This window comes from Berghia stephanieae, chromosome 4, assembly GCF_034508935.2.
Source record: "Berghia stephanieae isolate SIO BIC M18660-M18661 chromosome 4, UCSD_Bste_1.3, whole genome shotgun sequence".
Classification (NCBI taxonomy): Eukaryota; Metazoa; Mollusca; class Gastropoda; order Nudibranchia; family Aeolidiidae; genus Berghia; species Berghia stephanieae.
Genome location: NC_088363.1, coordinates 32,910,938 through 32,935,096, shown reverse-complemented (window position 1 = coordinate 32,935,096; position 24,159 = coordinate 32,910,938). Strand labels below are relative to the sequence as shown.

The following is a 24,159-nucleotide window of genomic DNA, read 5'->3' as shown; positions in this document are numbered from 1 at the left end:
AAACTGGGATAAACTCTGGCTCTGAAGGACTACTTTAAAAAAAAATTTCCTGGATTTGTCTGGCATTTTTCCCCATATCTTTTTTTCTTCAGAATTTCATCATAGGAAGTTATGTCAATATCTTTTTTTTTTTTTTTTACCTGGTAGCCCTGAATCGATGGCAAAGCTTTTCTGTAAGACTCTCGCAATGTTTGCTTTTCTCAATGTGTGAGAAGATGAACCTGCAGTTGTCAGATTAAAACAAACCACAATAAATAAACATATACATGGGCTTTTTTAATAATAAATAATGATAATAAAACTCCCTTTATTTATCCCCGAGGGGAAATTTGTCAGAGGACTGGAATAACCCAGGCGTCAACTGTTGTGCAGTGCAGGGAGAGGTGATTTGGTAAAGCGTGACGTGTAGTCGAACTCAGTACCTTTCGGGTACATAGCAAAGGTCATACTGCTGAGCCACAATGCCCAATCATTTTACAATGAGTTGAAGTAAAGGAGAGTGACGTAACAAAATATGTGACCCACTGTCTCTAAGTGTTATAATAATAATAATAATAATAATAATAATAATAATAATAATAATAATAATAATAATAATAATAATAATAATAATAATACCAGTAACAATAATAAATTATGACTCCTGATAGGTTCCAATGCTTTGAATAAGATGAGGCTAAGACATTGTACATGCCCCCGTAGCCCCCCCCCCCCCCCTTTCCAGTCATTAATCCTGTATATATAACGATTTTGACTGCTATTTCATTTCTCTTTTTTTTTTTTAAATTTCAATTTTAGTTGGTCGGCTTGTCTACAGGGTGATTTTATATCCTGACCTGTCAACTCTTAAGAAACAAAATTTGGGAAAATTCTTTTAAAAATATGGGATATGATCCGAAAAATGATAATGACAACGATGATGATAATGAATAAGAATTTTTACGAAATAATGCACAAATGACAAAAATATTGAAATTTACAGGAAATTACGGAAATATGGACTGGGAAGGAATATCAGAAATTTTGTAATAAAACTTTGAGGGAGTTGGCAGGTCTGCATACAAATTTGCCAAGAAATTGCTAATCAAATGAAGAGTACAGGGGAAAAACCACAGAGTGATGTCAACTTTGTTTTTTAGGACTTAACGGCTCTTGCGACACATTTAGGTCATATCAGCGCCAGTTAAAAAGAAGAAAATGGAATTGTCAAAATATTCTAGATATACAATCAAAGCACTCAAGAAAAAGTAAGACAAAGGTGAATTGGTTGTTGTTGCATCTTCACAAATTGAGTTATATGAGAGACCAAAAAAAACAAGCTAACAAATGTACAATGTATAAATCTAACCTAAAGATTTAGCATAATCCAGCAAAAAAGGGATTACAGAAAAAAAAATATTGTCAAAATACATCACAACAGAAGAGGTAGTGTAAAGAAAAAAATCATGATCGTACAATCACACTCAAGAAGACAAGGTATGCTCCATCCAACCACCCGCTGAATTGGTTCATATAGCGAACAGAAGTAGATTCTAAGAGCATACCATCAATGTACTTAGTTTGAGATCACCTAAAAGCTTCATCCAGACATCAGCACACAATCCCACTAAGGGAACACACTCAAATGTTTACAAAATACATAATTAACAATACATAACAGAGATGATTTACAAGGAAAAAAAAACATCATCTCCCCAAACTATAACTATTCATTTGACTGTTTCCCTCCCAGTCAAGGACTTCATCCAGGGCTGGGACAAAACTAAGTAATCCCATTCCAAGACATAGACAGATAGCAGAGAATAGGTATAAGGGGATAGAATACACGGCATAACCTCCTGCCCATCATGGGAGGTCAAAGGATTCCCCCCCCCCCCCCCTGCCCAGGATGTCAACTTTTCGAAACCTCTATGATTGCAATACTTGATTGATGTCAGGAGCCCAAACCTTGCCTCCATAAATGGAACAGCGGAAAAAACTACAACCAATAAAGAGTTATGGTTGTAGTTTTTGTGCTGCTCTGTTTATAGAGGGAAAGCTCAGACCCCTGACATCGATAAAAAAAAGGACAATAAATACCAAAATTCCAAAACATAGACATCCATGGTCTTTCCCCTGTACTCTTCAATGTTCTACAGCAAATTGGGCTATGATTGAGATGGGAAGGAATGACTCTCCTCTAAAGGAGCCATTATTTCATACAGGTAACAATATAAATACAACCTGTACCTTTGATCTTTAAAAAAAAAAAATATAGTGCAATATCCAATAAACATGCTCAAAGTGCTTTACACTGGGGTACCCAGCTAACGGTAAGACTTAACGGTTAAGACAAGACACGATGCCTGTGAAGCGGTATCATTCATAATTTTTTTTTGGGGGGGGGGGGGGGGGGGGGGGGGGGGGAAACAGAGGCAATGCTGTGACCATTCAGGTACTCATTTTACACCTGAGTGTGGTGAGAGCGAGTGAGAAAAGAGCCTTTTCCAAGGACTCAACTTTGCAGAGCTCAGAGGGGGACTCAATCCCGGCATTTACTGATCTAAAGGTGAATGTCATACCACAAGGCATTAAAACGGCACAAAAATGACAGGGAGATGTCTTACATAATAATGGTTCTAAAATTGTCCTCCCCGACTCCGATCTCTGGATCAGACAGACGAGAGATGATGTCAGGCATGTTGTACATGGAGTTGCCCTGAGGAAAATAAACAATAAAATGAAATTATGTAATAAAGTCATTAAATTTACACATTAAAAACTCTCAGGTGAATCAACAATAAATTGATTCATGTCAATAAATTTACACCAGTGCTGATGGTGACAAAAAGGGAAAAAGGAGGAAAATTATGAATGGTTTTCTTTATGCCACATGTTTACTTCACTAACCCCCACTTTTAGAGCCAATGAGATGATAAACTACTCTAGCTATCTTCTGGATAGTGGGGGAAACTGCACCAGTTCCATTTAATTTACACATTTAAAAACTCTCAGGTGAATTATCAATAAATTAATTCATGTAATAAAGTCACAAAATGTACACATTAAAAAGCTTGAGGTAAATAGACAACAAATGAATTCATGTAATAAACTCAATAAATTTACACATTAAAAACTCTGAGGTAAATAAACAACAAATGGATTCATGTAATAAACTCAGTAAATTTACACATTAAAAACTCTGAGGTAAATAAACAACAAATGAATTCATGTAATAAACTCAATAAATTTACACATTAAAAACTCTGAGGTAAATAAACAACAAATATCATCATGTGATAAACCATTACCTCTTTAATGGCAAGACCCAATTTAATTTAAATCACAATTTGTCTTATTATTCATCTTTTCCTCACACTTTATATAATTCTATATAAACTATAGTCCTAAAATGTTTCACAATCCTGTCAACCGAACACAATACATTTTCCTTAAAAAAAACTTTTGACTGGTCGAGAAAATGTCCATTTTAAAACTTGTGTGAGAACAAACCTTCTTGGACAGTTCGTGGAAGAAAAGTTTGGCCAGTCCTGATATCCTGTCCTCCTCATCCACAATGCATACTGCCAGCTCACTAATCTGACCTTTGACCTTAACCATGTCGTTGAGTATAAGGTGGGTCAACACCTGAAGTGTGGTTTTCCTGACAAGGGGCGAGTCGTCCCGAAGCCTGTCAAATAACAAATAAAAAATACCTTTACTTAATCCTGACTACTTCAAGACCAATCACTGCATTTAATTGAGATTCATTGATAATATAAAGAAAAAAAAACAAAATGATAAATAAATGTGTCAGTGCATGACCTAATCAGAAGGTGAAAATTTTGGATTTGCATTTTTGCTCCCCAGAGCATTTTAATCTTTATTGGAAATAAATCGGGTGATTTTTAATGGCGTCATGGTCAGATGTTTGGGAAAGGTACCCAGCAACTTTTCTCAAATTTCATACTTTTTCAACTTGACTAGCTGTAAAAAAATATTTAGAAGTGAAATCAAGCTTTGATATTTCCCAAAGATGTACAAAAAGGGTTGATTTAATAATTTATGACAAGAACTCATTTTTGATAAAAATTGACCTTCTAACTAAACTTGGCAATGTCTCAGTTCAAAAGTTTTCACCATCCGACTGATTATGTCATGCACTGACATAAATATGATGATTTATAAAAAGCATCACCATGGATTCACCGAGAGCATTGATATTCACAATAACCCATTCATCCTCTCAGACTATGGGGAACCCAATTCCATGTCATGCAATAAATCACCTGTTAAAAGTCTTTCCTTTTTTTTTGGTATAAGCACTCCTACAATATCCATTACTGCAAAAAGTCGGGTACTCGTTCACACCCGAGTCTAGTGTGCGTGCCACAAAAGAGAAGAAGGATTCATAATGGTTGCAAAAACTTTTGGCCTTTTTATCTATAGATCCTCAAAGAATTGAGCCAACAATTAATTTCCTCAGATTACTGATAACAACGTTCTATCTAATTTGGCTATTTCTGTACATCATTGTGGTGTAGTCTCTTTGGCATCAAGCTTGTGACCAATAAGTCAATGGTTCAAGTCCTCCACTCACATTTTCTCCCTGTACTCAGGTATGAAATGAATTCCTGGCCAACATCAGCTTTGTCACATCAAGAGAAATTATGACAGTGCAATATAGTATGCTGACCTGCCTAGTCCTACAAATGAAGTTTTGGCTCCAGCTGCAAAACTTTTGACTCAATAAATCTTGTTGAAAAGGAAAGTTTAGTTCCTTAGAACCTATATTTAGAACTTTGGAGAATATTTGGATCATGATCAGGGCAAATTATTGAATTTGTAAAGCTATTTATAGTGACTTTATCTTTTTCTCCCAGTGAAACTACGTATTTTAAAAATATTTCAAGTAGGCAGCTGAGTAAGAAGTCTATTAAATCAGAAACATGAATGGAGCAAGAACTTTAGAGAATAAAAACTTTTCTACTCTCTTCATTTCTTGTTATGGTCTGAAGTCTGTAAGTCTCATCCTACATGTAGGGTTGCCAATTCAGGAGGCAAAAATTTACTGAACTTTTACTTAAAACACATTGACCTACCCCTTTCTGAGTGCTGAACTCCAGTTAAAAGACATTACTTACATTTTTTCTTCCGTTTAGCAGGTGATTGCGAAATACACTGAGGGTTTATGACATACTGAATTCCGTAAATTTACGGGAAAATTGACAACCTTGTACATGTTCTGTACAGCTGTTAACTTGAGACCTTTTGTAAAATGCTTAGGGTACATTTAGTAGAAATTACACTATAAAAATTTACAACTATAAAATTACACATACCTAGCATACAAGTGGGAGGTCCACGGTTCTACCAGATTGGGGAATCGGAAGGTCAAATCTCCCAGGGCGATGATCAGGTTAGATCGGATGATTTCTGATGGAGATTTTTCCAGCAAGGTAAACAACAGCTGGAGTTGGGAGTCGCAAAACTGGGAGCTGAAATGAAATGAGAAAAGAAAATTAATTCCTTTTTTTTTTCTTGGAGATATACACCATGACTTGCCAACTTTTCAAAAACAAAATCAGGAAAATATTTGCGAAATTCTGGAATTCTATTAAAGATTTGATAGTGATGATGATGATGGTGATTTAAAAAAAAAAAAAAAGAAAAATACTATCAAAAATCAGGAAATACCCTGTAAATTCAAGTCAGCTGTCAGGTTTGTATACCTTGACCTTAGGGGGCAGTGTGGCTCAGCGGTATGGTCTTTGATTCGTACCCGAAAGGTAGAGTTCAATCACCCACCGTTGCACTGTGTGACCTTGAGCAAGTCACCTTGCCTAGCTCAATTTGCAGCGCTGCACTGTGGCTGATGCCTGGTTTATTCCAGTCTTATCTTGGAATAGACCCGAGAGACAAATTTCCCCCTTTGGAATGAATAAATTTATTTATTTATTATAATTATTATATCAATAATTCTCAGCAGTAGATTAGTTGCTTTATATATTGAAGAAGAGGAAGAAAAGGAAGAAAGAAAGAAGAAGAAGAAGAAGAAGAAGAAGAAGAAGAAGAAGAAGAAGAAGAAGAAGAAGAAGAAGAAGAAGAAGAAGAAGAAGAAGAAGAAGAAGAAGAAGAAGAAGAAGAAGAAGAAGAAGAAGAAGAAGAAGAAGAAGAAGAAGATAAACCCCTTAAAAAGTCAAAACTCAAGTTTACGATTACCAGGCATAATAATATCTTACCATTTTGGCCACGATAATAGTAAATAGTGTTGTAACTCAGGCTTTATAAAGTAACACAGCCATTACTGGCTCACATAATCATCCTCAGTTTTTAGGGTTACTAATCTCTTAGAATGGTTAATGGAGAAGAGGAAAATAGAGGTAAATGTGGCTGGACAGCATCAAGGAATGGACAGTAGTCCCTCAGAGCCATTTTGCCCATGGACCAGGAATGCATCTTAGCATGAAACGGACAATAGCAAGTGCTCGTTATTCTTTGGATAGGACACTAGTCTATTGCATTTTGCCAGATCCAGCTACCTAAATCACTGCTGGGTGGACGGAGGGGTGTTGTCAGAAAAACAAACAAAAAATCTCAATTTCACCTGGGATCGATTTTGGTCCCTTTTAATGTGAAGCAAGTGCTCTACTAACTGAGCTATCGGGATCCCCATGGAATGGACAGGTTTGACGTGTTATATGAGCTGATAAAGAAGGCTGATGACCAAAATGAGTGGCAATCGGATTGTGAAGGTTGCATCCCACAAGTTCCCCCCCCCCCCCTCTCCCCTCTGTACATTTTATGAAAAAAAGTACTTTTGTAGCACAGCATACCTGACAATCATGAATTTTGCCAAAGCGAGGGAGGCAGATGTCTGCAGCTGAAGGTCATTGAACCTAGCACTGTTGCTGCAGACGGAAACAAGCAATGGATGGAACACGCTCAGCAGATTGCCATCTGGGTGATAAAAAAATGTGGATTGTATCAGATCAGATCAGATTTTTCCCTATCAGTAAGAAATGGCCACCACATAAATTTGCTGTTGTTTTTCTCTTTCTCGTTAAATAATTTCATTAACAAAATTTTGTGGTTTTGGGTATATCATATTTATTAACTCATTATACTTGTTTTAATAAGTTTAAAATATGTTTTCATTGTTAAAAATGTGCAATTTTGATACGGAATATTTTTAACCATATTCACAATAGAGTTAAACTATCATCAAATTGTACCTAAATGAAAATTCTAACACAATGTACATATAAATTTTTAAAAAAAATTAATAAATAAATGAAAAAAAAAGAATCCTTACTTTCCAACAACTCAAATTCACAAATTTTGCGAACGTATTCAGCCTCTGCATCTTCAGCCGAAGCTCCAGCCAGGGCTATTTCCTCTTCTGATTCATTGGCCTGGATGGTGGTAATTGGGGTGGGTGGGGAGAAGAGGATAGCGATGAGAAAGACAAAATACAAGATAACAAAATTTCAATATTTATTAGCCTTTTTAGCTAATGAAATTTCAGGAATGTGTTGAAACAGTACGTAAAATCTCATGAAAATCCAAAGTTAAATGGCTTGATTTCAAATTCAAGACAAAACAGGAATTGGATAGTAAAGTAAAAAAAATTATCTGAAATTGACCCCGAGCAAAAAACTATCACACCTCCTCCTCATGCTCGTGAGAGATTAAAAAACAAACAAACAAACTTTAACCACATTTCCTATTTTATCTGCAGACACCTTTGAACACTATTATTCATTCTATATTCTCAAACTTTGCTATGGCTATGCAGGTGTGCAGACAGTCTAATTATATCATATTTTTCTCAAATAAAAAAATAAAATATATTCAACATGTTCAAAAATCCTAAATATTCAAATTTATCATTCACCAAATTTATGGAAACTTATCAAGCTAGTAGAGGGGAAGAAAATCCTGCTATTCCTATGACTATGACGATAATATGCCTGCTACTGAGATTCTCATCTAGGAGGAGATGATTTTTAATAACCTTCAACTCTTCCACTTTTCCTTTCCCCTTTTTATTACAAACTCTGACATTTTGTATTCAGCACATTTGAGTCAACATTACCGTAGAAAACGGTAAGGGCTGCCTGAAGCCTGTGATCGTGAAAATACTAACGAAAGAGTGAAAAAAGAGAGGCTTCGTATGGGATCAATACAGACAATGGACGTTTTGGGTACAAACCCTTTGTCAGCACAACAGTACATAAATTAATGTGGAAAATAAATAAAATAAATAGCAAAATAACTTGTATCGTCTGTACTCAATGGTGTTAGAGCTGCGGTCGAATCCTCGCGAAGGAAATACAAAAAAAAAGCGAACGATCAGTATCAATATTTTGGACCTAAAAGCATATTAAAATATGAGAAATCATATTGGTTGGCAAGCCAACCATCAACAAATCACAGCAATAATGAAGCATTTGGAGATGCTAAAAAAAAAAGAGTCAGTTGCATGGTCAATATCTTGTACTCTCAGAACACAAACCTATCTTAAACACAGGCTTTATGAATAATGTGAAATTGTGGTGGTGGAGGTACAGTCTTGCACTCACTAAATCTACATCAGGGACTTTGGCAGAATGCTATTAGGAAAGGTATTTTGCACAAAGTATATTTTGTCCAACCCAGAGTGTTTGGGTAGATAGGTCTCTTAGATCTGGTGGAAAGTATGAATAGACTAATGTCCTATCCATAGGGAAGAACACAATACTGGCCATTTAAAATTATAATATTTGATAAAACTGGCTAAATGCGCCTTAAGGCTCTGACGGACTTTACAAAATGATGACTGTGATAGGTCAAATTCTGTTTCTTGGTTTTGAGAAGAAAAAAAAGAGAGAGAAAGATAGAAATAAATAAATAAAGAATACACATGGAATATTTCTGTTAAAAACCTTGGATGTGTTGCTTTTAGCTTTAGTCTTGTTATTCTTCTCATCAAGAATGGCATGCCGTCTTTTCATCTCAGAGACCACGTCAACCTCCAGATGGACGGCCTGCTTGAAGGCCACTTGGCCTGCCATGGAGAAGATGCGGGCAAGAATAGTCGTCACCAAAGGAGATTTCATGGTGTCTTCACTGCCTGGAATAGAGATTATACTCATGATAATTATGGGGGGGAAAAAAAGTGAACCTTATGAACACCTCAGTTGGTTGAGTACTTGCATCACACACAAAGGGACTGGGATTAATCCTGGGTGATGTTAAATTTTTTTCTGACCTCACTGTCAACCCTACAGTAATTAAGTGGCAGGTTGTCAGATCTGACGATAGACTAAGAGTCCTATCAAATGGGTAGCAAACAATTACTATATTCCATTAAATACTCTAGAAACTGGGATAAACTCCAGGTCCATTTGTCCAATGGCTTTGAAGAATTACTTGTTATAGGCAAACCTGCCACAGTCAACATCCAAATTATTTGTACATTTTCTAAGGAAGATTTGAAGTTCACAGCAAAGATCGGTATCAACCAAAATCGTCTGATTTCCACTCTTATTTCTAATAATTGCCATTTTTAATGTCTTAAGATTAGATAAATTGTGTTCAATCAATTTGGATAAGCATATATATGCATGTTTAAATAATACTTCATATTATTGTTAATATTCACAATCTAGTCTGAAAATCCAAATCTTGGTGACAAAAAAAAAAAAAAAAAAAAAAAAAAAAAACCTCAATCGGGCCAAATTTGGCAAATCAAAATTTTTAAATTTTAGGTACAATGCTAAGTGGGAGTTCATCCTCCCCTTGTAAACTTGGAAAGAACCAAAATAAAGCTCTATGCTAAATGATAGCTGATAAAAATAAACGAACCATCTCCCTGCCCTGTCGATGCAGATGTCGTTTTGTCACACTCGTCTCTAAGATGTCCCATCAGATCCTGCAGAATTTTGCCACAGATGGCGTCTGGGTTTTCGGCCAGCTTGTAGATTAAGGTCACTGCAGTGTCCCCTAAAGTCATCCAGTGCTCATTCGTGCTGTCAGCGAGTCCTGTGAAAAATATGTTTTAAATCAGTTGGTTGTGTATCAGCTTATTTGAATTCATTTCAAGTAATTAATCAATCATTATAACAATCATTGATAATGAGAGATAAAAAAGGTAGAAAAGTGACAGAAGACAATAGAGAATAAAAACTTTTCCGTTTTAATAAAAGTAAAAAAAAGAAAGAAGCATATTCCAGAAGGATTTGTTGTATGTATTTTTTTTTTCATTTAAGTGACAAATGATATTGCAGATTTGAAAATCAAGAAATTTGAAAACACAAAACACTGCAATGAAATTCTAATACAATATTTTTCAACAGGATTGTAATAATAAGTGGGCGAGCTTCAGTGCCCTGATACTTATGTGTGTGTGTGTGGGGGGGGGGGGGGGGGGGGGTTAAAGAGGGGACAGAGAGAGAGAGAGAGAGAGAGTATAAAGAACAGAAATGTCTGTAAGATGTATTTTCTCTTTGCTTATGAATTCTTTTGGTATTTATTTGTTTCATGACAACATTTCACTCATTTAGTATTAAACGTTGTATGATTGTTCGTATTAATGAATGGTATGTACTTCAAACTTTAACGTTTAGAGTTCTGCTTCAAAACCTCGGAAAAATCGTTCATATCAATGTTTTTGTCTCAAGGAAATCGAAATGGCGGTGGCTATGTTTACTTCCGACACAAAATTGTACCACTAATTTCATCTTATTTCGCGATTTGTTGATTGAAGACCTATCCTTCGCTTAATATTATATAAAGCGTTATATGATGATTTAGAATTACAAAGAGGCATCAAAAATAATAAACCATCCTCTTGATGGAGTGGAAAGAATTCATGGAAACGCAATAGAAAGGAACGCATTCTCAATTACCAACAATAAAAAACATATTTTATACCATGAATTTAGTATTTTACCATCTGGGAGAAGATTTTGTCAGATAAAATGTAGAACTAACGAGTATAAATCAACGTTCGTTCCATCAGCAATAAAAATGTTGAATATTTCATATGGTACAGCAAAACCAAGGATTGATGCGTTGACTGATTGACTGATTAATTAATTTAATGTTAGATTAAGTGACCAATTGATAATGATGATAATATTTGGTGTTGAATTGCCAAAAATGTAACGAATTGAAAATGAAATGAATATGTTTATGTTGTGTATATCGCACACGTGAAAGAAAGAGAGGAAGAGAGAGAGAGAGAGAGAGAGAGAGAGAGAGAGAGAGAGAGAGAGAGAGAGAGAGAGAGAAAGAGAGAGAGAGAGAGAGAGAGAGATAGAGAATAAGTAGGAGTGAAGTATCTGTTCAATGTTATAGTTATCATATAACATTATAACAAGTGTAACTAAATGACAAATTGCCATATTTATGGACAATAAAGATCCATTATTATTATTATTATTATTATATTATCGTTATCTTTTAATATTATGACACCGGTAACTAAATGACAAACAAACATAAATATGGACAATAATAAAATCTAATCTTATAACCATAATTAAATCTGAGAACCACTCTCCTTTGACAAGAACAACATTGAGTATCTCAAAGATCTCAGGATTGGTTATTGTTATAATGTAAAGTTATAACACATGTAACAAAATGACATACAGACATATATCATAAGGACAATAAAGATCTATTTATTATCATTATAATTTAGTATGAGCACCACCCACCTTTGACAAGTATGACCTTCAGCCTCTCAAACAGCTCGTGATCCGCTGGGAAACGGAAGGGCTCTGGTGGTCTCTTTCCTTTCTCCTGTAGATTGAAGGGAAAAATTCATTGACCTCTTAATGCAGCTATGTGGTCTAGTGGCTTGAACCTGTGACCTTACTGGTACACCTGGCCGGGGAGAGTGTGACTCTACCGTATGAGCTATCCACCACTCAAAAAAAAAAAAGTGGTTTCAAACTCTATGTCTCTATGTCTGAATTAAATTTCATTGAGTCTGGTCAAATATTTATTTAAAAAAAAAACAAAACAAAAAAAAACAAAAAAAAAACGTTTTAAAACATTTTCCTCTTAACATTTTTGGTGGAGAAAAAAAATTTATCAGAACCTGTAGAGAAAAATTCTGAATTTGGACAATTTCACTTAAAAGAATTAATCTTATCTATGTAAGTGGCAGCACTGCGTTTACCCATTAGAAATATCACCAAAAAATATTTTTCAGATTATCAGATTAGTCAATTTACCTGTGAAAACATCACTAAATTATCAAGGAATAAAATCAAGGAAAAAAAATGGGATTATAAAAATCCTGGCAGAATTTCTTTGCGAGGCCCTTTAAAAAAATATAAAAGGATAACCCCGGAGGGAACCCCCCTCATCAAAAAAAATAAAAAAATAAATAAATAGGGGGGGGGGGGGTAGCAGCAGCTCTGAATAGGGCTCAATGACAGACAAATTAACAACAAACCTTTGGAGCTGATATGATTTTGAGAAGAGCTGAACATGTTCCATGGGCCAACAAGAAATCACCCTCAGCCCGCTCTCCTAGACCTTCCTGTACCAGTACTTCCACATTGCTACGTATGATTTCTGGCTTGGCCCTGTTATATTGTCAAAGACCACAACAGAAACAGTATCAATAAATATGTGTACACAATCAATATCAAGGTCATGAATGAGCAAAACATGTAGAGCACTGCTTCACAAGTAAAGGGGATTGAGATCGATCCGAGTGTAGTCAAAAAAAATTTCTACCCCCTCCCCCTTCCTCTTGTTCTCCCAGAAGTGATTGGGTAGCTGGGACTGATGTTAGATCTGATGGAAAAGTCTTTGCATCAGACTACATTCTATACATAGGGTAGCAAGCAATTGCTCTTGTCTGTTTCACAATCCCCCTAATGACAGAAGGAATCACTATCATAATCTTGGTAATGGAAGTATCAGGGTGATATATTGGCTTGGTTTTAAACCTTTACAAATCGAATATCCTACTTTACGTTTTTCACCACTATTAATAATAATAATAATAATAGTAAATGGCATTTATATAGTGCTTTACCCCGTTGTCATAGGCTCTAAGCTTTACAGCAATATAAAACAAAACATATTACAGTAAGACAAGTGTTGATGAAAAAGTAATACGAATTTAATTTAACAATAACAAAATATGTATTGCAACATAAAAAGATAAAACTTTAAGCGATATTTGAAAGTTGTCAACGAATCCAAGCATCTCACGTGTGATGGGAGAGTGTTCCAAAAATTGAAAGAATTGTCCACCTATTTTACGCAAGGTCTTAGGTTTGACAAGGATTGTTTGGTCATTGATTGACCTCAAGTTTCTATTGGGGACATAGATGTTTAGGTCTTTTAATATGGGAGGGACTGTTAGTGCTCAAGGATTTGTACTGTCTACCATCCCAATGAAAAGCAATGTTTCTAGAAGGTTTTTATGAGAAAAATGTGAAAAATATTTATATCTTGTAACATTTGGTTTAGTCAGTGAAAAGGAAAAAACAAAAAAAAACAAACAGGCAAATAGCATCACATGGGACAAGACATGACACTTGTAAGGCGTTATCAAATTCATTTGTTTTGACACAGACAACGTTGTTAATGAACCAGGTACACACTTTACCCCTTAGTGTGATGAGAGAATAATGACAGTAAAGAGCCTTTACCAAGGAATCAACGTTGCACTGCTCTTAGAGTTACAGCATTTGTTTTCCATTGTCTTTCTCTTATTTCTAGTGCGGCTATGTGGTCTAGTGGTATGACACTCGCTTTCGGATTGGAAGGTCATGGGTTCGAGCCTCGCTCGGTGCATAGTTGAGTCCTTGGAGAAGGCTCTTTACTCACATTCTTTCACCGTACTCAGGTGTAAAAAGAGTACCTGGCCATTAACAGCGTTGTCTCTATCTGAAAAAATTGTAATACCGCCTGACAGGCGTCATATCCCATCCTGAATGTTAAACCTTGCTGTTGGACAGGGACCCCTTGAAAAGTGCTTTGAGCACGTTTAGTGGATATTGCGTTATATAAAAGCTCAATTTAACAAAATATTTTTTTTTCCTTAAACAGTCGATTTCCCTAAAGGTGATGACTACTCACGTCGCACACATTGCCAACAAATGGACAGCAGCCCTACTGTCTTGGGGAGTGACAGACGCAGACTTGGCTATGAATCTCTCCCACAGGGCCTGGATTACTTGTGGGCCGATGTGATCCCTCTTGACAAACTCTGTAACCTAAATTATAAATACAGGGTAGAATGTTTATGAAACCAGGAACGAGAGAGAGATAGAGGAGAGAGATAGAGAGAGAGAGAGAGAGAGAGAGAGAGAGAGAGAGAGAGAGAGAGAGAGAGAGAGAGAAAGGAGTGGTGTCTGTGTGTGTGTGAGAGATAGAAGAGAGAGAGAGAGGAGAGAGAGAGAGAGAGTAGAGAGAGAGAAGAGAGAGAGAAGAGAGGAGAGAGAGGAGAGAGAGAAGAGAGAAGAGAGAAGAGGAGAGAGAGAGAGAGAAAGAGAGAGAGAGAGAGAGAGAGAGAGAGAGAGAGAGAGAGAGAGAGAAAGGAGTGGTGTCTGTGTGTGTGTGAGAGATAGAGAGAGAGAAAGAGAGAGAGAAAGAGAGAGAGAGATTGAGAGAGAGAGAGAGAGAGAGAGAGAGAGAGAGAGAGAGAGAGAGAGAGAGAGAGAGAGAGAGAGAGAGAGAGAGAGAGAGAGAGAGAGAGAGAGAAAAAAAGTCAGTCAAAAAGTAGGAAAAAAAAAACAACACAACCTCAATAAGTTATGTTTAATTTCATGACTTTTATATGGCACTTGTAACTCTTTTAGATCATTCACTATTTGTGACACTTTTAGGTCATTCTACTTATCATACAAAAAAAAATAGTTATGAAAACATATCTGCCCGCCAACTTGAAAATTTCAAAATCATCAACCAACACAATATTCATCAGTCATAAACTGTAAAATTCCAGTTATACTTTGTCTGCCAATCACGCATCGAGGCTTTATTGTGCCATACGGGTGATAAGGGGTAGCGTGGCTCAGCGGTACGGTCTTTGCTTCGTACCCGAAAGGTACCGAGTTCGCTCACACGCCGCTGCGCTGTGTGGTCTTGAGCAAGTCACCTCGCCCTAGTTCAATTTGCGGCACTGCATTGCGGCTGATGCCTGAGTTATTCCAGTTTTCCCTTGAATAGACCCTATAGACAAATTTCCCCAATGGGATGAATAAAGGGAATTTTATTTCATTTTTGCCGTTGTTGATGGGCACCATAACGAGTTAGCAATCACCTTAACTATCACGAGTGTGGTACTGAGCAGTAGCCATTATAGTTTCCAAAGAAGGAAAAAATATTTTTTTCTTTTAACATTGAGGTAACTTAAGGAAAAATTGTTTTTTCTCTCTAACACTGCGACCACCACATTGTTGTGAAATAAAAAATCCACAATATTCCTTCCATTTCCGTAAACCTATCCTCTGTAAAAGTAGGCGGGTATGAGAGACTACAAATAAAACTATATTATAAGCAATAAAATAAAGCTAGATGGAATAATAGATTAATACCCTTTATATTCGACTAGTCTTTTTAAAAAAAATAACTATATTTTAACTCTTTCAGCGCTGAGGCTATATTTGCATTTCCATCACAAAATGACTGACTCCTGATTGAGGAAGCATGAGAATGACACGCTAAGACAAAGTCAATGGAGCTGAAAGAGTTAAATGAGAAAAAAATAAATCAAATCCAGCTAAAAAATTCAGAGAGCCTGAGCATTCCAGCCTACCATCCATGTACCAGGTTACACATTCTAATATTTATTTTTTTTGCTTTCTGGCACTTGTCAATGCCTTCCATTTCCTTTCACCACCATCACTATTGTTTGATCCATCCATTAGTTCTATTCTATGTTTACCCAAGCCAAATTACACCTACCATGGCCTCCATTGAAGACAGTTCTCCAGCAGTGCATCCAGCCAGTAAGGCAGACAGATTTTTCACAATAGTAGAAGCACTTGATCTGAAATTGTTGAGCACAATAATAAATATATCAATCACAGAAGAGATATGGCTCTCTGCATCTTCTCTAAATTACAAAAATTTTCAGCCCACTAGAAGAACTTAGACAGATGTGTACCTTCATCTTCAAAATGGGACTCCGGATATGAAGGCATCAAGAAGAAGAACTGATGGGATTGGAAAAAAAGTAGTTTGAGGGGGTAGAAGTAGAAGTAAAACAGTTTATTAGGGACGATCTTGGAATGTTCTCTTTTTGGTAAATTTTGAAAAATTGATGCAAAATATAGCATTCTGGGTGTATTACAAACTGAAATGCCTCCTCCTTCAAATACTCAACAGACTAACTCAGCCAGGCATGAAGAAAACTGATATTTCATAATACTACAAACTATTTAACCAGGAAACAAAATTTCAAAAAAAAAAAAAAAGATCTTTAATTCCTTGCTATGATTTTCAACAAAATGGTTTCAACACTAATGTTACAGTGGAATCTGTATAAAGTCATCACTCTTAATGTCAACCTTGCCTAAAGTCAACCTTGCTTAAAGTCAACCTTGCCTAAAGTCAACCAATCTCTGTGGTCTGGCGGTGTTGGCATTATCAGGATTCCATTGTATTTAATTTTAAGAAAATGAAAAATGTGAAATTTCTAAAAACCAGACAGCATCCTCACCCTGATGCAATACCCTTACCAACAATATTACATGATATGATAGATAAATATCAGATTTGCCACAGCAACAAACAAAAAATCTGTGTCCACTCAAAAAACAAGATATTCACCCCTATTTCTTATGACTGTCACTTTAAAATGTTCTGGAATCGATGAATTCTGGCTCTGGGTTTGGAAAAGTTTATTCGTTTACCAGGGTTGCCAATTCAGGAGGAAAAAATTTACTAAAACTTTTACGCAAACACATAGTCAGACCACTTTCTGAGTGTCAACCTCCAGTAAAAAAGACATGATGTACTTCCTTTTTCCCCCCGTTTAGCAGGTGTTTGGAAAATACACTGAGAAGTTTTATAACCTACTGAATTCCATAAATATGCAGAAAATTGGTAATCTTGTTTTACATCAGCTTCTCTGGGTTAAATAATGGAATATAATTCAAAAACTGAGGATCCTAATTCCAAATCATTGCAGTAATAGTTTTTTTTAAAGTATTGAAAAAAAAGGTAGGCAAAATTGATGCTTTGTTCATAATTTTTCCGACCCTTTGAGGACCTATTCCTGCTATGCTTTTGGAGTAAGTTTTTGGATTAATTTTCATTCTCAAAACAGAAAAACTTCTAAGAACTGGTTTTATTGCACCAGGTGTCTGTTTGGTTTGTGTTCTGTTGTGTGTGTGTGTGAATGAGTATGTTTCAGCTAAAGCAATTTGTAATTTAAGCGCATAGAGTCTGGTGTCACAGAGTTATAGAGCTATATAAGTTTTAAGCATTATTATTATTATCATCAAATCTTCAAAAGAGCCTAATATTGATGTCATTTTTGTGTAGAATGTCACAAAAGTACAGCTTCAATATTCAATCTTTATATCTGCTTTACCTTTTATCTTTTGGCTCTAGGTACAAGGTCTGATATGCTGACACGACAGCTTCTCGAATATTTGATTCCTGTGACCAGATGAGCACAATCATTCTGCGGACACCGATGAGGGCGGCAGAGACGTCAAACTGGGCGGCTGTGACAAAGAAGTGGACAGCTTCCATGACATCTGTCACATTCTTGGACCCCAGCAGTTGACAAATAACGGGGATACACTCTTGAACTTTTTCAGCAAATGATAAGGAATTCTGGAATGTCAATTCGAGAATGAATAATGATTTATATTAAGCTTTTACACAAATTTGAGGTAAATCTTAAAAACCAAAACTAAAATATTAGGGAAAACCAGGACTATATAACCAAAATGTATCATTATTGAAATAATTGTGGGACCTACTTGAATTTCCCTGAAACAATGTTATTACTATCATTATCAAAATTGAAAGGGGGAATAATATTCTACTTTAAACTAACATTACACCAGAATTAATCATAAAACTGGCCTTCGATCAAGCTGTAAACAATTTCTGAATTTACGGAATTCTGTGGATCATCAGAAAATTGAAAGCTTTGATATCCCTGTAGCTACTCGGAAACCACATTCCGCTGCCAAAGAGACATTCAAATGCCAGCCACATTAGGGGAATTTCATCCACCACAGTCTTAATATAATTATAAGGATAATACAGAAATGCAATTAAAAAACAATCATATTTATTATCAACATCACTATTACTCAATATTTATATTCTCTTACCTCTGCCTCTGGTAACACATGGGCCCCGACATATTATTTATTACATCATAAGATATCGTCATCAATGCATTTGACGAATGAATATAAATAATTCATCAAACAAGTGGTCACAGTGCAATGCCTTAACCAATCAGCCACAACCCCCCTGACATACCTTCAGATAATGTACAAGTGTTTGTTGCTTGGCCAGTTCCAAATTGAGGCTGTTGTCAGCAGGTGCAGATGATTGATCAGGAGCTTCAGAGGTCAGTAGAGGACATCTAACCCCTTAAATTATAAAATTAAAAACAAACAAACAAAAAAATTCAGAAAATGTTTTGAAAATTTCAAAGAATAATGTATGGATACAAATTTATATTGTCAAATAAATTGCCACACTTTCTCCATGCTCAATGCTCGTTGTAATGCTTCATTCAATTCTACTTCCACTACCGGCCATATGGAACTAAATAACCAATCATACCACATGAGTGGACTTTTAAAATAATAAAAACAAAGCTACAATAGCCTTATATATTCTTTAAAAGAAAAAGGGTTGGGTGTCAAAATTGTTCCATACAGCCTAGGTTATATTTTTGCCCACAGGTATGGAATTATTGGCACATCTTAAAATGATAACATTATATTTTTTTACAGATTGATATACGAGAGACTTGCAAACCTTTATTTAATTAAAAGTAATCCTATCACCTGTTAACTCAAATGAATATTAATAGAATCGGCTAGGGCGTAATGTATAGTCATTTGACGCTAAGAATCGCCATCTGTTGCCAGATTCATTTGCTTTTTGCATCTACAGACTTTATTACCAGACTTATTTTGATCATTGATGGTTCAAAAGATTCTTCTCAATCAATTGCTAATTTTCACAATTGAGTAGTATAATAATTAAAATAGATGAGTGTTATCCATTATAATAATCTTTTAAGTATATCTTATATCACAACGCCAAGAGTATGTGCGTGTCACTGTGAGAGAGAGAGAGAGAGAGAGAGAGGGGGGGATATATATTGTTTTCCCACTGAATGTAATAACAACCCTTTCTGTATATATATATATATTATTATTATTTTCACCAGTCCCATTTATGTAAAATGCGAGTTTGCCTATGTATGTGTGTGTGTGTGTGTGTGTGTGAGAGAGAGAGAGAGAGAGAGGAGAGGAGAGAGAGAGAGAGGAGAGAGAGAGAGAGAGAGAGAGAGAGAGAGAGAGAGAGAGAGAGAGAGAGAGAGAGAGAGAGAGAGAGAGAGGAGAGAGAGAGAGAGAGAGAAGAGAGAGAGAGAGGGGAGAGAGAGAGAGAGGAGAGAGGAGAGAGAGAGAGAGAGAGAGAGAGAGAGAGAGAGAAGAGAGAGAGAGAGAGAGAGAGAGAGAGAGAGAGAGAGAGAGAGAGGAGAGAGAGAGAGGAGAGAGAGAGAGAGAGAGAGAGAGAGAGAGGAAGAGAGAGAGAGAGAGAGAGAGAGAGAGAGATGAGAGAGAGAGGAGAGAGAGAGAGAGAGAGAGAGAGAGAGAGAGAGGAGAAGAGAGAGAGAGAGAGAGAGAGAGAGAGAGAGAGAGAGAGGAGAGAGAGAGAGGAGAGAGAGAGAGAGAGAGAGAGAGAGAGAGAGAGAGAGAGAGAGAGAGAGAGAGAGAGAGAGAGAGAGAGAATGTCTTTGTATAGTTTAGATAATTACCCTTCTAACTGATTTAACAAGGCAGTGGAACCAAACATGAATTGCCATTTCGGAACAATAAAGATCATATTATTAAGAAAATCAGTTCGATCCGTCAGTATATTGCAATTGGAACATGTAAAACATTGGTTGTTTCCCTCATTTTTTCGAAACTAGACTATTGTAACTCGCTGCTTGTCAACTTGCCTCAGGCTTCTATTAAACAATTGCAACTACTGCAAAACAGTGCAGCAAGATTAGTTTTTGGCAAAAAAAAATTTGATCATGCAACCCCTTTGTTGGCCTCTCTCCACTGGTTGCCCATTGAAAAGCGCACATATTACAAAGCAGCGTGTCTTGTTTATAAGTGTTTGGCTGGTATAGCACCGGCATATCTCACAGATCACGTGGTCATGTGTAAATTTGAAAATTACACTTTAAGATCATGTAATGACCAAACGAAAATTTCGGAAAAAAGATCAAGAACAAAATTTGGTGATAGATCGTTTGCTTGTTTCGGCCCCAAGATTTGGAATGAACTACCACGTGGTCTGAGGGAGTGCAAGTCTTTACCTACTTTTAAAAAGAATCTCAAGACACATTTTTACTGTATTTGTTTTTCTTGACTCTATATGAATCCTTGATTTGGCTATGAATTGTTATTGTTGTTATTATTTTATTTTTTTATTTTTTCACTTAAAATTGATATTTATATTGTAAAGTGCCCAGAGCTTGTGTTTTACACGAGAATGAGCGCTATATAAATGTGTATTATTATTATTATTATTATTATTATTATTATGATCTGAAAGAAATTCAGTCTCAGCACTAAATGATAAAAAAGACTTACACATGAAAATCTCTCTCAAGATTTGAGGAGCCATCTTTGTATAGTCCACATCTACGGGCTCATCACCAGTTTTTTCATCAGCTTGACTGTAAAATCAGAAGTATCATGGAATACGTTGAAGATGAGATGATTTTTGGTTTATGTCAACGAGACTAGAAGACACTTGCCATAATCAAGACAATAATAAATTTAAAAGATTCACTTGAAACAAAAAAAAAAAACTGTTACCAATTAATTCACTTTTGAGTTACTTTACTAACCTTTTCATTCTTTTCTTCTTTCAAAAAATCAAATGACTCGGTGACTCATTGTTGATGTATATCCAAGGTAAAAAGAAAAAATTATGATACTTTTCTAATAGTCTGTCTGTATCTTTAACTGACGTCCTTTGGAAAAACTTGTATTTAAAAATTAGGTCATAAACTCGTCCTTCAAATATTGATCGATTTAAATTACTCCCGTCTTGGTAAAACTCTCAACCCTGAGACCTCATTCTTGCATTTAAAATTTGGCCAGAAAATTCATCCTTCTAATCTCAATCGATTTAAATGACCCTCATCTTGGCAAAACTCTCAACCCAAGTCCCAGGTTTGAGAGTTTTTGGCAAGATGAGGGTCATTTAAATCGATCGATATTTGATGGACGAGTTTTCTGGCCAAATTTTTAAATACAATTTTTTCCAGAGTACGGCAGCTAACTAGTTAAAAATCTAAATATTGCTCAGATGCTAAATATGGAAAAATGAGTGAAAAATACTATTTACAGAAATGTAAACCTCAAAAATCAGAAATTAGTAATTTAGGAAGGGAAAAAAATGTGTATTTTGCGAGGAAAAAATGTAAAATGTCAACAACAAAAATTTTTAAAAAAATATAGGAAAAAAATAAAAAAGGAAGAGCAATTAATTAAGTGGAGTCCTCATTTCATGAGTAAAATTGAACATCCTTCATAGTGTCGTGACACTGCATAAATACTTTTAAACTCAAGATAAGCGATGGCTTGCCCAAAAAAATTTGTAGATCTCGAAGATTTTGGCATTTTTAATATTGGTTCTGTTTTTACTTGAAATATTCTAATTTTTTTTTTTTTTTTTGGTAATAGTTGGCATTTCTGTCTTAACATTGGATGGATAAATATTTTTAAAAATTTGGTACTCTGACTGTCAATTTTTTTTGTTTTTTTTTTACATCACTTCATTTGGTATTGACATACTGGTATCTCTGTAAGGCCATTTAATCTTTTATACAGAGCTGCCATTTCAATTCTAGCCCTTACTTTAAGTTGTTTCCCGTGTGCATTTGTTTTATCGCTAATGAAAGAGTAGTCATTTGTAACATATCTCAACGCTTTTTCTAAATCATTTTTTATGGTGTGGATCCCAGACTGCTGAAAAACCATAGTCTAGTGTTGGTTTAACCAGGGTTTTATAGCATCAGTCATATACGACAACAAAAGAAATGAAAAAAAATAAATCTCACACACAAAAGAGTCAAACAAGATCAATCACCTGACAACTGAGAACATGGGAAGATCAGGAAAAACCTCCTTTGCACCTGTCATCAAATGCAGGGCGTCTGCAAATTCAGACTTCTCCAAATATCCAACAATGCGGCACAACACACTGAAAAATTTAATTGAAAATATTTTGCAAATCATCACTGTACCCCGGGTTTGGGATTGGAAAAAAAAAAAAAATTATACTCAATGAAGATCACAATGGTATGAGAATTGTGGAAAGGATTATCTCTATGTGTCAATTCATTTATGACCTAGTTCCAACTTGAGACAAGAATAAAAGTAACTCAGACCTGGGAATCATTCGTTTCTATCTCCTTTAATATGCTACATGATTTCAACAAATCCTATTTAAAAAAAAAAAAAAAAAAATTGATGAAAAAGAAAACCAAAGCAATTAATGATATACAGTTGAGAAGGGATTGGGGAAGAAAAATAAATTCTAAAAAAAAATACCAAAAATAGTCTTGTTACATAATTGCAGTCAATTACTTTCTGACTAGATGTTCATCCAGCAGTGATGGGTAGCTGGGTCTAATATTGAATCCTGCAGGAAATATGATTCCTATAAAAATATGAAATCTGGAGGAAAATATATGGCATATTAAAATGTCAAACTTTGGACTTATCATAATGAAGACTGTTATTAATACTTTAGCAAACATCTCACTCATTAAAATCTTCCTCCTCTGCTAAAAGTGATGAAATTTCCTGCTCTTCGTTTCTTCCCTCCACATCGAAGGTGGGCAAAAAGTTGGACAGTTCTTCTTGAATGGCTGACCATTTTTTCTTCATCTCATCATCCACTGGCTTTGGGGTCAGAGGAGTGGAAGGTTCAGGGGTCATTTCCTGTAATGCTGCCTTCTCTTTCTCGTAACTTGACCTCAGCTCATCAACTGTTAGCTATAGATGATAAAATGTGAATACAAGAAAAGTTAAGTAAAATTACATCCTGGTTATCTGATATTAAAAACTAATGAATACAAATTTTTCCTTTTCTAGATTTGTGTTCTATACACCAGAAATTCATTGAAATATTGGCAAAATGGCCCATAATCTGAAATACTGCCATCAAGAGCTGGTAGAAGGTACTAAACATTAAACTATCATCCTATCCAAAGTGTAGTGTGCAATTATCAATACTTGTTCAACACCTCTGAAACTGGGATAACTACGGTGTCATGAGGCTCATGGCTTTTAAGAACTAATTTATTTCCTCTATCATTTTTATTTTTTTTTGAATTGAATGAATTGTTTAGCTATTATTATTATTATTATTATTATTATTATTATTATTATTATTATTATCATTATTATTGTTTTTATTGTTATTATCATTAATTATTATTGTTTGCTTTGCTTCATTATTGATTTTACTTACTTGATTTGTTGACTGGAAATATTATATTCTTGTATGAGTTATGTTGGCAATTGCCTCAAAATAAACTTTTGAATTGAAATATAATAACATTGTACTAGCTTTACGTATGACATGCAACGAAAAACGTTGGTACAGCCTTTGCAACACACATACCTTGGCAGCAAAAGGATTCGTCTTCAACAGTGCTGTGACCAGTTGAATGGCATGTTTCCTGACAATGGAAGATTTGTCACACAGTCTGCCAACCACCAAATGCATCAGTGAGTCTTGACGGCTCAAGGGAAGACACTAAATAAAATTTTTAAAAAAATTGAGTTATTATATAGCGCAATATCCACTAAACGTGCTCAAAGTCCTTTACAAGGGGTCCCTGACCAACAACAACACATAACATGTAGAACGAAACACGATGCCTGTTAGGCGATATTAAAATTGTTCCCCCGACATAGACAACGCTGTTAACGACCA

At 35.5% G+C, this 24,159-nt stretch overlaps 1 protein-coding gene across 1 annotated transcript in view; it reads right to left on the bottom strand.

Annotated features, from left to right (window-relative positions):
* LOC144970439 (condensin complex subunit 1-like) overlaps positions 1 to 24,159 on the bottom strand; it is a 55,507-nt gene that overhangs the window by 6,181 nt on the left and 25,167 nt on the right. Inside the window, exons 12-29 of the mRNA XM_078910073.1 lie at positions 23,845 to 23,979; positions 22,981 to 23,213; positions 22,303 to 22,416; positions 20,796 to 20,881; positions 18,451 to 18,563; positions 17,540 to 17,787; positions 15,907 to 15,991; positions 14,077 to 14,213; positions 12,434 to 12,566; positions 11,688 to 11,772; positions 9,829 to 10,005; positions 8,907 to 9,094; positions 7,295 to 7,394; positions 6,816 to 6,939; positions 5,322 to 5,477; positions 3,493 to 3,670; positions 2,607 to 2,698; positions 141 to 221 (exon numbers count right to left, since the gene is read on the bottom strand). Of these exons, the coding sequence (XP_078766199.1) occupies positions 141 to 221; positions 2,607 to 2,698; positions 3,493 to 3,670; positions 5,322 to 5,477; positions 6,816 to 6,939; positions 7,295 to 7,394; positions 8,907 to 9,094; positions 9,829 to 10,005; positions 11,688 to 11,772; positions 12,434 to 12,566; positions 14,077 to 14,213; positions 15,907 to 15,991; positions 17,540 to 17,787; positions 18,451 to 18,563; positions 20,796 to 20,881; positions 22,303 to 22,416; positions 22,981 to 23,213; positions 23,845 to 23,979 (2,465 nt within the window). The remainder of the gene's footprint in view (positions 1 to 140; positions 222 to 2,606; positions 2,699 to 3,492; positions 3,671 to 5,321; positions 5,478 to 6,815; positions 6,940 to 7,294; positions 7,395 to 8,906; positions 9,095 to 9,828; positions 10,006 to 11,687; positions 11,773 to 12,433; positions 12,567 to 14,076; positions 14,214 to 15,906; positions 15,992 to 17,539; positions 17,788 to 18,450; positions 18,564 to 20,795; positions 20,882 to 22,302; positions 22,417 to 22,980; positions 23,214 to 23,844; positions 23,980 to 24,159) is intronic.